We start from the raw sequence: 10936 nt of genomic DNA on the forward strand, positions 1-10936 counted from the left end.
ACCCCTGTGTCCCCATATCCCCATGTCCCCATGTCCATCTGTCCCAGTGTCCCCCTGTCCCCATGTCCCTCTGTCTGTCCATCCCAGCGTCCCCATGTCCCCATGTCCCTCCATCTCCATGTCTCCATGTCCTTCCCATTGTCCCCATGTCTGTCTGTCCATCCATCCCCTTGTCCCCATATCCCCATGTCCTCATGTCCATCCATTCCCATGTCCCCATGTCCATCCCATTGTCCCCATGTCCCCATGTCCCTCTGTCCATCCATCCCACTGTCCCCATGTCCCCATGTCCCCATGTCCATCCATCCCACTGTCCCCATGTCCATCCATCCCACTGTCCCCACGTCCCCATGTCCCTGTGTCCATCCATCCCACTGTCCCCATGTCCTCATGTCCATCCATCCCACTGTCCCCATGTCCATCCCATTGTCCCCACGTCCCCATGTCCCTGTGTCCCCATGTCCATCCATCCCACTGTCCCCATGTCCATCCCCACATCCCCATGTCCCCATGTCCATCCACCCCCCTGTCCCCATGTCCATCCCCACGTCCCCATGTCCCCATGTCCATCCACCCCCCTGTCCCCACGTCCCCTCCCGGTGTCCAAAGTCCGTCCGGCCCCACCCCAGCCCAGCCGGTCCCACGGGGACAGGGGGACGGGACTTTGTCCCCTGACACGCCGAGGTGGCACCAGGAAGTGCCACCAGCACCGCGACCTTGTCACACCCGCCCAACGTCACCTGCAGCCTAATTGGGGTAATTAACCCCGCTAATTGACCCTGAACCTCCCGGTGACGCGGTGACATCTGGTGACAAGGGGACAGAGGGGACATTTGGGGGGGTGGGATCTGCCCCTTGCCTTCAGTTTAAATCCCTTGGTTTGGGTTGAAATCCCCTAATTCTGGTTGAAATCCCTTAAACCAGGCCGAACCCCGTTAATTCTGGTTGAAATCCCTTAAACCAGGCCTAACCCCCTTAATTCCGGTTGAAATCTCTTAAACCAGGCCTAACCCCGTTAATTCTGGCCTAAATCCCTTAAACCAGGCCTAACCCCATTAATTCCGGTTGAAATCCCTTAAACCAGGCCTAACCCCGTTAATTCTGGTTGAAACCCCTTAAACCAGGCCTAACCCCGTTAATTCAGGTTGAAATCCCTTAAACCAGGCCTAACCCCGTTAATTCTGGCTGAAATCCCTTAAACCAGGCCTAACCCCATTAATTCCGGTTGAAACCCTTTAAACCAGGCCTAACCCCGTTAATTCTGGTTGAAATCCCTTAAACCAGGCCTAACCCCGTTAATTCTGGCTGAAACCCCTTAAACCAGGCCTAACCCCGTTAATTCTGGTTGAAATCCCTTAAACCAGGCCTAACCCCGTTAATTCTGGTTGAAATCCCTTAAACCAGGCCTAACCCCGTTAATTCAGGTTGAAATCCCTTAGTTTGGGTTGAAATCCTTAATTCTGGCCTAAACCCCTCAATTCAGGTTAAGATTCCCTAAGCCAGGCCTAACTCTGTTAATTCAGGTTGAAATCCCTTAATTTGGGTTGAAATCCCGTAATTCTGGTTGAAATCCCTTAAACCAGGCCTAACTCCATAAATTCTGGTTGAAATCCCTTAAATCAGGCCTAACTCTGTCAATCCAGGTTGAAATCCCTTAATTTGGGTTTAAATCCCTTAATTCTGGTTGAAATCCCCTAAGTCAGGCCTAACTAGATTTATTTGGGCCTAAATCCCCTAAACCGAGCCTAAATGCCTAATTCAGATCTAAATCCCCTAAACTGGGCCTAAATCCCTTAATTCAGATCTAAATTCCCTAAATGGGGGCTAAATCCTTTAATTTGGATCTAAATCCCCTAAACAGGGCCTAAATGCCTTAATTTGGGTGTAAATCCCCTAAACCAGGCCTAAATCCTTTTATTCAGGTCTAAATCCCCTAAACTGGGCCTAAATTACTTAATTTGGGTCTAAATGCTCTAAACCAGGCCTAAACCCTTTAATTCAGATGTAAATCCCCTAAACCTGGGCCTAAATCCCCAAATTTGGGTGTAAATCCCCTAAACCGGGCCTAAACCCTTTAATTCAGATGTAAATCCCCTAAACCTGGGCCTAAATCCCTAAATTTGGGTGTAAATCCCCTAAACCGGGCCTAAACCCTTTAATTCAGATGTAAATCCCCTAAACCTGGGCCTAAATCCCCAAATTTGGGTGTAAATCCCCTAAACCGGGCCTAAACCCTTTAATTCAGATGTAAATCCCCTAAACCTGGGCCTAAATCCCCAAATTTGGGTGTAAATCCCCTAAACCGGGCCTAAACCCCTCAGTCTGGGTTAAAGTCAGAGACATTTTGTGGACTGAGGCAGATCCAGTTTAATAAAATCCGGCAGGAAAACGGAAATTTCTGGAAAGGGACAGAAAATTCCGCAAAAAGCCAAAGAAGGAGGCCGTGACACGTCCAAGGTCCCCCTGTCCTGGTGGCAGCGGTGGCCCTGCCATTGTCCCCTTATCCCGGCCACAGTGGCTGTGGTGGCCTTGGTGGCCATGGTGACCTCAGTGGCCTTGGTGACCTTGGTGGCCTTGGTGATCATGGTGGCCATGGTGACCTCAGTGGCCTTGGTGACCTTGGTGGCCTTGTTGCACAGGAGGTCCTGGTGGCCTTGGTGACCATGGTGGCCATGGTGATCATGGTGGCCATGGTGACCTTGGTGGCCTTGGTGATCATGGTGGCCATGGTGACCACAGTGGCCTTGGTGGCCATGGTGACCATGTTGACCATGGTGACCATGGTGGCCTTGGTGGCCACAGTGGCTGTGGTGGCCTTGGTGGCTGTGGTGACCATGGTGACCTCTGTGGCCTTTGTCACCATCGTGGCCTTGTTGCTCAGGAGGTCCTGGTGGCCTTGGTGACCATGGTGGCCATGGTGACCTCAGTGGCCATGGTGACTTTGGTGATCTTGGCGGCCATGGTGACCATGGTGGCCTTGGTGGCTACAGTGGCCATGGTGGCCTTGGTGACCATGGTGGCCACAGTGGCTGTGGTGGCCTTGGTGGCCATGGTGACCTTGGTGGCCTTGGTGTCCTTGGTGGCCATGGTGACCATGGTGGCCTTGGTGGCCACAGTGGTTGTGGTGACCATGGTGACCATGGTGGCCTTGATGACCTTGTTGCTCAGAAGGTCCTGGCATCGTTGGTGGCCATTGTGACCACAGTGACCTTGGTGGCCATAGTGACCATTGTGACCATGGTGACCTTGGTGGCCTTGGTAACCCTAGTGGCCATGGTGGCATTGGTGACCTTGGTGGCCATTGTTACCATGGTGGCCTCGGTGTCCTTGGTGACCTTGGTGGCCATGGTGACCTTGGTGGCCTCGTGGCTCAGGACATCCCGGTGTCCCTGATGTCCTTGGTGACCTTGGTGTCCTTGATGGCCATGGTGGCCTTGGTGGCTTTGGCCACAATGGTGTCCTTGGTGGCTTTGGCCACTGTGGTGGCCTTGGTGGCCATGGTGGCCTTGGTGACCGTGGTGGCCATGGGGACCTCAGTGGCGTTGGTGACCTTGGTGTCCTTGGTGTCTTTGTTGACCTTGGTGACCTTGGGGTCCTTGATGACCTCGGTGACCTCAGTGACCTTGGTGGCCATGATGACCTTGGTGACCTCAGTGGCTTTGTTGCTCAGAAGGTCCTGGTGTCCTTGGTGACCTTGGTGACCTTGGTGGCCTTAGGGGCCATTGTGACCATGGTGGCCTTGGTGTCCTTGGTGGCCATGGTGACCTTGGTGGCTCAGGAGGTCCTGGTGTCCTTGGTAGCCATGGTGACCACGGTGACCTCGGTGGCCTCGGTGACCATCATGTCCTTGGTGGCCTTGGTGATCTTGGTGTCCTTGGTGGCCATGGTGACCATGGTGGCCTCAGTGACCTCGGTGACCTTGGCAGCCTCGGTGGCCTCGGCGTCCATGGTGACCTTGGTGGCCATGAGGACCTTGGTGACCTCAGTGGCTTTGTTGTTCAGGAGGTCCTGGTGTCCTTGGTGGCCTTGGTGACCACGTTGAACTTGGTGGCCCTGGTGGTCTCAGTGGCCTTGGTGACCTTGGTGGCCTTGATGGCCATGGTGACCACGTTGATCTTGGTGGCCCTGGTGGCCTCGCGGCTCAGAAGGTTCCGGTGGCCACTGCCAGGGCTGTGGTGGCCACGAGGAGCCCCCCGAGGTGGGGAGGGGACCTGGGGACGCTCCAGCCTGGGGGGCAAAGGGACAGGGAGGTGACAGGGGTGACAGGGGTGACAGGAGGTGACAGGGAGATGGCAGTGCCACAGGAGGTGACAGGAGGGGATGGCAGTGCCATGGGGGTGACAGGAGGGGACAGGAGGTGACAGAGGGATGACAGTGCCATGGGGGGTGACAGGAGGGGACAGGAGGTGACAGGAGGTGACAGGGAGGGGATGGCAGTGCCATGGGGGTGACAGAAGGTGACAGGAGGTGACAGAGGGGATGGCAGTGCCATGGGGGTGACAGACGGTGACAGGAGGTGACAGAGGGATGGCAGTGCCATGGGGGTGACAGACGGTGACAGGAGGTGACAGGAGGTGACAAGGGGGGGTCCCAGCTCACCCGTGTCGAACACGCAGGGTCCGTCCCCACAGCGCTGCTCTGTGAGGGGAGGGACAGTGTCAGTGCTGGGGTGGCCTTGTCCCCGTCCCTGTCCCTGTCCTGTCCCTGTCCCTGTCCCTGTCCCCGTCCCTGTCCCCGTCCCCGTCCCTGTCCTGTCCCTGTCCCTGTCCCTGTCCTGTCCCTGTCCCTGTCCCTGTCCCCGTCCCTGTCCTGTCCCTGTCCCTGTCCCTGTCCTGTCCCTGTCCCTGTCCCTGTCCCCGTCCCTGTCCCCGTCCCCGTCCCTGTCCTGTCCCCGTCCCCGTCCCTGTCCTGTCCCTGTCCCTGTCCTGTCCCTGTCCTGTCCCTGTCCCTGTCCCCATCCCTGTCCCTGTCCCCTCACCCGCTCTGAGTGTCCCCAGCACTGGCTGTCCCTGTCCCCACAGTGGGTTTCTCTGTCCCCTCACCATTCTGAGTGTCCCTGTCCCCATGCCCAAGGGCAGTGTCCTTGTCCCTGTCCCCATGGTGGATGTCCCCAGCACTGGGTGTCCCTGTCCCCTCACCCTGAGTGTCCTTGTTCCTGTCCCCACGGTGGAGGTCCCCAGAACCATGTGTCCCTGTCCCCATGGTGGATGTCCCCAGCATGGTGTCCCTGTCCCCATCACCATGTGTCCCTGTCCCTGTCCCCAGCACTGTGTGTCCCTGTCCATTCACCCTGAGTGTCCCTGTCCCCACAGTGGATGTCCCCAGCACTGTCCCCACACCCTCTCTGAGTGTCCCCAGCATTGTGTCTCCCTGTCCTTGTCCCCAAAACAGTGTGTCCCTGTCCTCAGCACTGTGTGTCCCTGTCCCCTCACCCTCACCGAGTGTCCTTGTCCCTGTCCCCACAGGGAGTGTCCTCGTCCCTGTCCCCATTGGGGATGTCCCCGACATTGTGCGTCCCTGTCCCCAGCACGGGATGTCCCTGTCCCTCACCCTCTCTGAGTGTCCTTGTCCCCAAGCCCACAGTGGATGTCCCCAGCACGGGATGTCCCTGTCCCCTCACCGAGTGTCCCCATCACCATGTGTCCCTGTCCCCAGCAGCATGTCCCTGTCCCCTCACCGAGCGTCCCCATCACCATGTGTCCCTGTCCCTGTCCCCAGCACCGTGTCCCTGTCCTTGTCCCCAGCACGGGATGTCCCTGTCCCCTCACCGAGCGTCCCCATCACCATGTGTCCCTGTCCCTGTCCCCAGCACCGTGTCCCTGTCCTTGTCCCCAGCAGCGTGTCCCTGTCCCCTCACCGAGCGTCCCCATCACCGTGTGTCCCTGTCCTTGTCCCCATCACCGTGTCCCTGTCCCCTCACCGAGCGTCCCCATCACCATGTGTCCCTGTCCCCAGCAGCGTGTCCCTGTCCCCTCACCGAGTGTCCCCACCACCATGTGTCCCTGTCCTTGTCCCCAGCAGCGTGTCCCCGTCCCCTCACAGAGTGTCCCCATCACCATGTGTCCCTGTCCTTGTCCCCAGCACCATGTATCCCTGTCCTTGTCCCCAGCACGGGATGTCCCCATCCCCTCACCGAGCGTCCCCATCACCATGTGTCCCTGTCCCCAGCACCGTGTCCCTGTCCCCTCACCGAGTGTCCCCATCACCATGTGTCCCTGTCCTTGTCCCCAGCACCGTGTCCCTGTCCCCTCACCGAGTGTCCCCATCACCATGTGTCCCTGTCCTTGTCCCCAGCACGGGATGTTCCTGTCCCCTCACCGAGCGTCCCCATCACCATGTGTCCCTGTCCTTGTCCCCAGCAGCGTGTCCCCGTCCCCTCACCGAGCGTCCCCGTCCGCCCAGGCACCGTCCCCCCGCGCTGTCACCTCGCAGCCACTCGCAGTTGTAGTTGCTGAAGGTCCCGGTGGAGCGCAGCCGGATCCGCGCCTTGTCCCCACCCTGGGTGACGTTGGTGACATCGGTGACCTCGAAGGTCTCGAAGGGCGGGATCAGCACCTCCTCCTCGTGCGGGAAGAAGGAGAACTCGCGGACGGCCGCGCCGTGGCAGGTGAGCACCTGGAAGGCCGCGTCCGTGCCGAAGCCCCAGGAGCTCTCGTTGCGCAGCGACGCCGACGCGAAGTGGCCGAAGCGCACGGTGTCCCCGCGCCGCGCCGCGAACCGCACCCCGCGCACGCCGCGGAACACGCGGTGACACCGCGGGCCCTGGGCGTCCCTCAGCGCCACCACGGCCTGCGGGCGTGAAAATTATTTTATTAGTGGCTTTTGGTGTATATTGAAGTGAATACTAAATATTAGATGACCTTTTTTGCACCCTAACCCTAAACCTAACCCTGACCCGTGCACGCCGCGGAACTCGCAGTGACACCGCGAGCCCTGGGCGTCCCTCAGCGCCACCACGGCCTGCGGGCGTGAAAATTATTTTATTAGTGGCTTTTGGTGTATATTGAAGTGAATACTAAATATTAGATGACTTTTTTTGCACCCTAACCCTAAACCTAACCCTGACCCTGACCCCGCGCACGCCGCGGAAAGCGCAGTGACACCGCGGGCCCTGAGCGTCCCTCAGCGCCACCACGGCCTGCGGGTGTGAAAATTGAGTATTTTATTAGTGGCTTTTGGTGTATATTGAAGTGAATATCAAATATTAGATGACCTTTTTTGCACCCTAACCCTAAACCTAGCCCCGACCCCGCGCACACCGCGGAACTCGCGGTGACACCGCGGGCTCTGAGCGTCCCTCAGCGCCACCACGGCCTGCGGGCGTGAAAATTGAGTACCTTACTATCGGCTTTTGGTGTATATTGAAGTGAATATCAAATATTAGATGACTTTTTTTGCACCCTAACCCTAAACCTAACCCTGACCCTGACCCCGCGCACACCGCGGAACACGCGGTGACACCGCGGGCCCTGAGCGTCCCTCAGCGCCACCACGGCCTGCGGGCGTGAAAATTGAGTATTATATTAGTGGCTTTTGGTGTATATTGAAGTGAATATCAAATATTAGATGACCTTTTTTGCACCCTAACCCTAAACTTAACCCTGACCCTGCGCACGCCACGGAACTCGCGGTGACATCGCGGGCCCTGAGTGTCCCTCAGCGCCACCACGGCCTGCGGGCGTGAAAATTGAGTATTTTATTATCGGCTTTTGGTGTATATTGAAGTGAATATTAAATATTAGATGACCTTATTTGCACCCTAACCCTAACCCAAACCCAAACCCTAACAATAATCCAAACCCTAACCCTAACCCTAACCCTTACGCTAACGCTAACCCTAACCCTGACCCTAACCCTGACCCTGACCCTGACCCTAAACCTAACCCTAACCCTAACCATAACCCTAACCCTGACCCTGGCCCTAACCCTAACCCTGACCCTGACCCTGACCCTGACCCTGACCCTGACCCTGACCCTGACCCTAACCCTGACCCTGACCCTCACCCTAACCCTGACCCTAACCCTGACCCTGACCCTGACCCTAACCCTAACCCTGACCCTAACCCTAACCCTAACCCTGACCCTGACCCTAACCCTGACCCTAACCCTGACCCTAACCCTAACCCTAACCCTGACCCTGACCCTAACCCTGACCCTAACCCTAACCCTGACCCTGACCCTAACCCTGACCCTGACCCTAAGCAGACCATCCTCAACTCTTCGTTTTTATTGTCTCGTATTGTCCTCAATCCCAATTATCCCAATTTTCATCACTTTAATTACACCCCTATTTTTACCACCATTTAATTGCTATTGTTAATCTTTTGAACCGAGCGATTTTTGGCGTTTTCCCCACCTGGGTCAGCAGGAAATGCAGCGTTTTGAAGCGGAAGTTGTCGCGGTACTCGCGGCGGGAGCGCCCGGCCGCGCGCACGGCCTCGTTGAACTCGCGGTGTAGCGGCACCGGCGCCGTGTAGGCCATGAGGGCGATGGCCTGGGCCGGGGACAGAGGGGACCGAGGGGACCGAGGGGGCGGCCGCAGACGCCACTGGGCCGCGGCCAGAGCCCAGGCCTCGGCGAAGGCGGCGCCGCGCCGCAGCTCGGAGCGGTTGAGGGCCGGCAGCTCGGCGGCCATGGCGCGGCCGCAGCCCCGGTACTGGTCGTCGAAGGAGGCCGGGGCCATGTCCAGGGGCACCGCCAGCACGGGGGTGGCAGTGGTGGCACCGGAGGGGACACCGGCGGCCGTGGTCGCTGCGGTCATTGCGGTCATCGCCAGCAGGGTCAGGGTCAGTGGGTCCATGGTGGGGGTGGTGAGGGACTCTGGGGGACACTGGGGGACAATGGGGGACAGCAGGGACACACAGGGGACACTGGGGGACCCTGGGGGACACTGGGGACACTGGGGGACAGCAGGGACACACAGGGGACACTGGGGGACTCTGGGGGACACTGGGGGACAATGGGGGACAGCAGGGACACACAGGGGACACTGGGGGACTCTGGGGGACACTGGGAGACAATGGGGGACACTGGGAGACAGTGGGGGATACTGGGGATGCTGGGGACACTGGAGGTCACTGGGGGACACGGGGACACTGGGGACACTGAGGATACTGGGGGAGACTGGGGAGACTGGGGGATACTGGGGATACTGGGGGACACTGGGGACACTGGGGATACTGGGGGACACTGGGGGACACTGGGGATACTGGGGGACACAGGAAAGGTTCCTTGGTGAGGTTCTGGAGAGGGGCAGTGGGGTCAGCCCCACCCAGGACACCCCGGACGTGTCCTGGGTCCCCAGTCCTGGTCCTGGGGTCACTCTGGACCCTCCGGCCGCACCCCGTGACCCTGAGCCCATCCCGGGGTCACTCTGGACCCTCCGGCCGCACCCCGTGACCCTGAGCCCATCCCGGGGTCACTCCGGACCCTTCGGCCGCACCCCGTGACCCTGAGCCCATCCCGGGGTCACTCTGGACCCTCCGGCCGCACCCCGTGACCCCGATCCTGTCCTGATCACTCCAGACGCTCTGGCCACACCCCGTGTCCCCTCCAGGTGTCCCCAATCCCAGCCCAGTGTCCCCAGGTGTTCCCCTCTCAGTGTCTCCAGTCCCGTGTGTCCCCCACTGTCACCGCAGTCCCCCAGTGTCCCCAACCCAGCCCAGTGTCCCCAGTCCCATGTCCCCAGTTGTCCCCTCAGGTGTCCCCAGGTGTCCCCAGTCCTGTGTGTCCTCCCTGGTGTCCCCAAGACTCCAGTCCTGTTTCCCCCACAGGTGTCCCCAACCCCAGGTGTCCCCATCCGTGCGTGTCCCCGCAGCTGTCCCCAGTCCCAGCCCCGTGTCCCCAGGTGTCCCCATTCCAGTGTCCCCATTCCAGTGTCCCCATTCCAGTGTCCCCAAGACCCCAATGCCAATCCTGTGTCCCCAGTGTCCCCAATCCCGTGTCCCCCTCCTGTGTCCCCAGATGTCCCCGGGTGTCCCCCCAGATGTCCCCAATCCCAGTCCTGTGTCCCCAGGTGTCCCCAACCCCGTGTTCCTTCCCATGTCCCCAGCTGTCCCCAATCCTGCTCCTGTGTCCCCAGGTGTCCCCTCCCTGTGTCCCCCCAGTGTCCCCAGTCCCATGTCCCCAATTGTCCCTCCAGTATCCCCAGGTGTCCCCAAGCCCGTGTCCCCTCCAGCTGTCCCCAATCCCAGCCCTGTGTCCCCAGGTGTCCGCCCAGGTGTCCCCAACCCCGTGTCCCCTCCAGGCGTCCACCCAATTGTCCCCAGTCCTGGCCCTGCGTCCCCAGGTGTCCCCAATCCCAGCCCCAGGTCCCCAGTCCCGTGTCCCCCCAGGTGTCCCCAACCCCAGGTGTCCCCAACCCCAGGTGTCCCCAACCCCGTGTCCCCAATCCCAGCCCAGTGTCCCCAATCCCGTGTCCCCCCAGTGTCCCCAATCCCGTGTCCCCCCAGTGTCCCCAGCCCCGTGTTCCCAGTTCCAAGTCCCCTCCAGGTGTCCCCAGTCCCAGCCCAATGTCCCCAGGTGTCCCCAACCCCGTGTCCCTGCCGCCTTGTCCCCAGGTGTCCCCAATCCCAGTCCCGTGTCCCCCCAGTGTCCCCCCCAGTTTGCCAAATGCCAGCCCCGTGTCCCCAACCCCAGGTGTCCCTAACCTCGTGTCGTCCCCCCCTCCATGTCCCCAGGTGTCCCCAATCCCAATCCTGTGTCCCCAGTCCCAGCCCAGTGTCCCCAGGTGTCCCCAGCTCTGTGTCCCCTCCAGGTGTCCCCAGCCCCGTGTCCCCTGGTGTCTCCTATCCCAGCTCAGTGTCCCCTGTCCCGTGTCCCCAGTCCTGTGTCCCCAGGTGTCCCCTCCAGGTGTCCCCAACCTCGTGTCCCCCCCGCTGCCCGCCAGGTCCCCGATGTCCCCAATCCCAGCCCAGTGTCCCCCAGGTCCCCAACT

At 59.8% G+C, this 10936-nt stretch overlaps 1 protein-coding gene across 2 annotated transcripts; it reads right to left on the minus strand.

The window, feature by feature from the left end:
• Positions 1 to 2342: 2342 nt before the first annotated feature.
• Positions 2343 to 9132, minus strand: LOC132083905 (GPI-linked NAD(P)(+)--arginine ADP-ribosyltransferase 1-like). Of its 2 annotated transcripts, none has more exons than XM_059488877.1 (6): positions 8951 to 9132; positions 8357 to 8890; positions 6426 to 6789; positions 4600 to 4638; positions 2601 to 4227; positions 2343 to 2546 (listed from the first exon to the last, which is right to left on the minus strand). In XM_059488877.1, the coding sequence occupies exons 2-5, from the start codon at positions 8798 to 8800 to the stop codon at positions 4142 to 4144; spliced, it is 933 nt and encodes a 310-aa protein (XP_059344860.1). In that variant the 5' UTR covers positions 8801 to 8890; positions 8951 to 9132; the 3' UTR covers positions 2343 to 2546; positions 2601 to 4141. The 2 variants fall into 2 exon arrangements, with proteins under 2 accessions (XP_059344860.1, XP_059344868.1); XM_059488885.1 differs by having other exon boundaries at positions 2601 to 3057; positions 3094 to 4227; positions 8357 to 9126.
• Positions 9133 to 10936: the final 1804 nt, after the last annotated feature.

The sequence above is a fragment of the Ammospiza nelsoni genome, chromosome 1, assembly GCF_027579445.1.
Source record: "Ammospiza nelsoni isolate bAmmNel1 chromosome 1, bAmmNel1.pri, whole genome shotgun sequence".
Taxonomy (NCBI): domain Eukaryota; kingdom Metazoa; phylum Chordata; class Aves; order Passeriformes; family Passerellidae; genus Ammospiza; species Ammospiza nelsoni.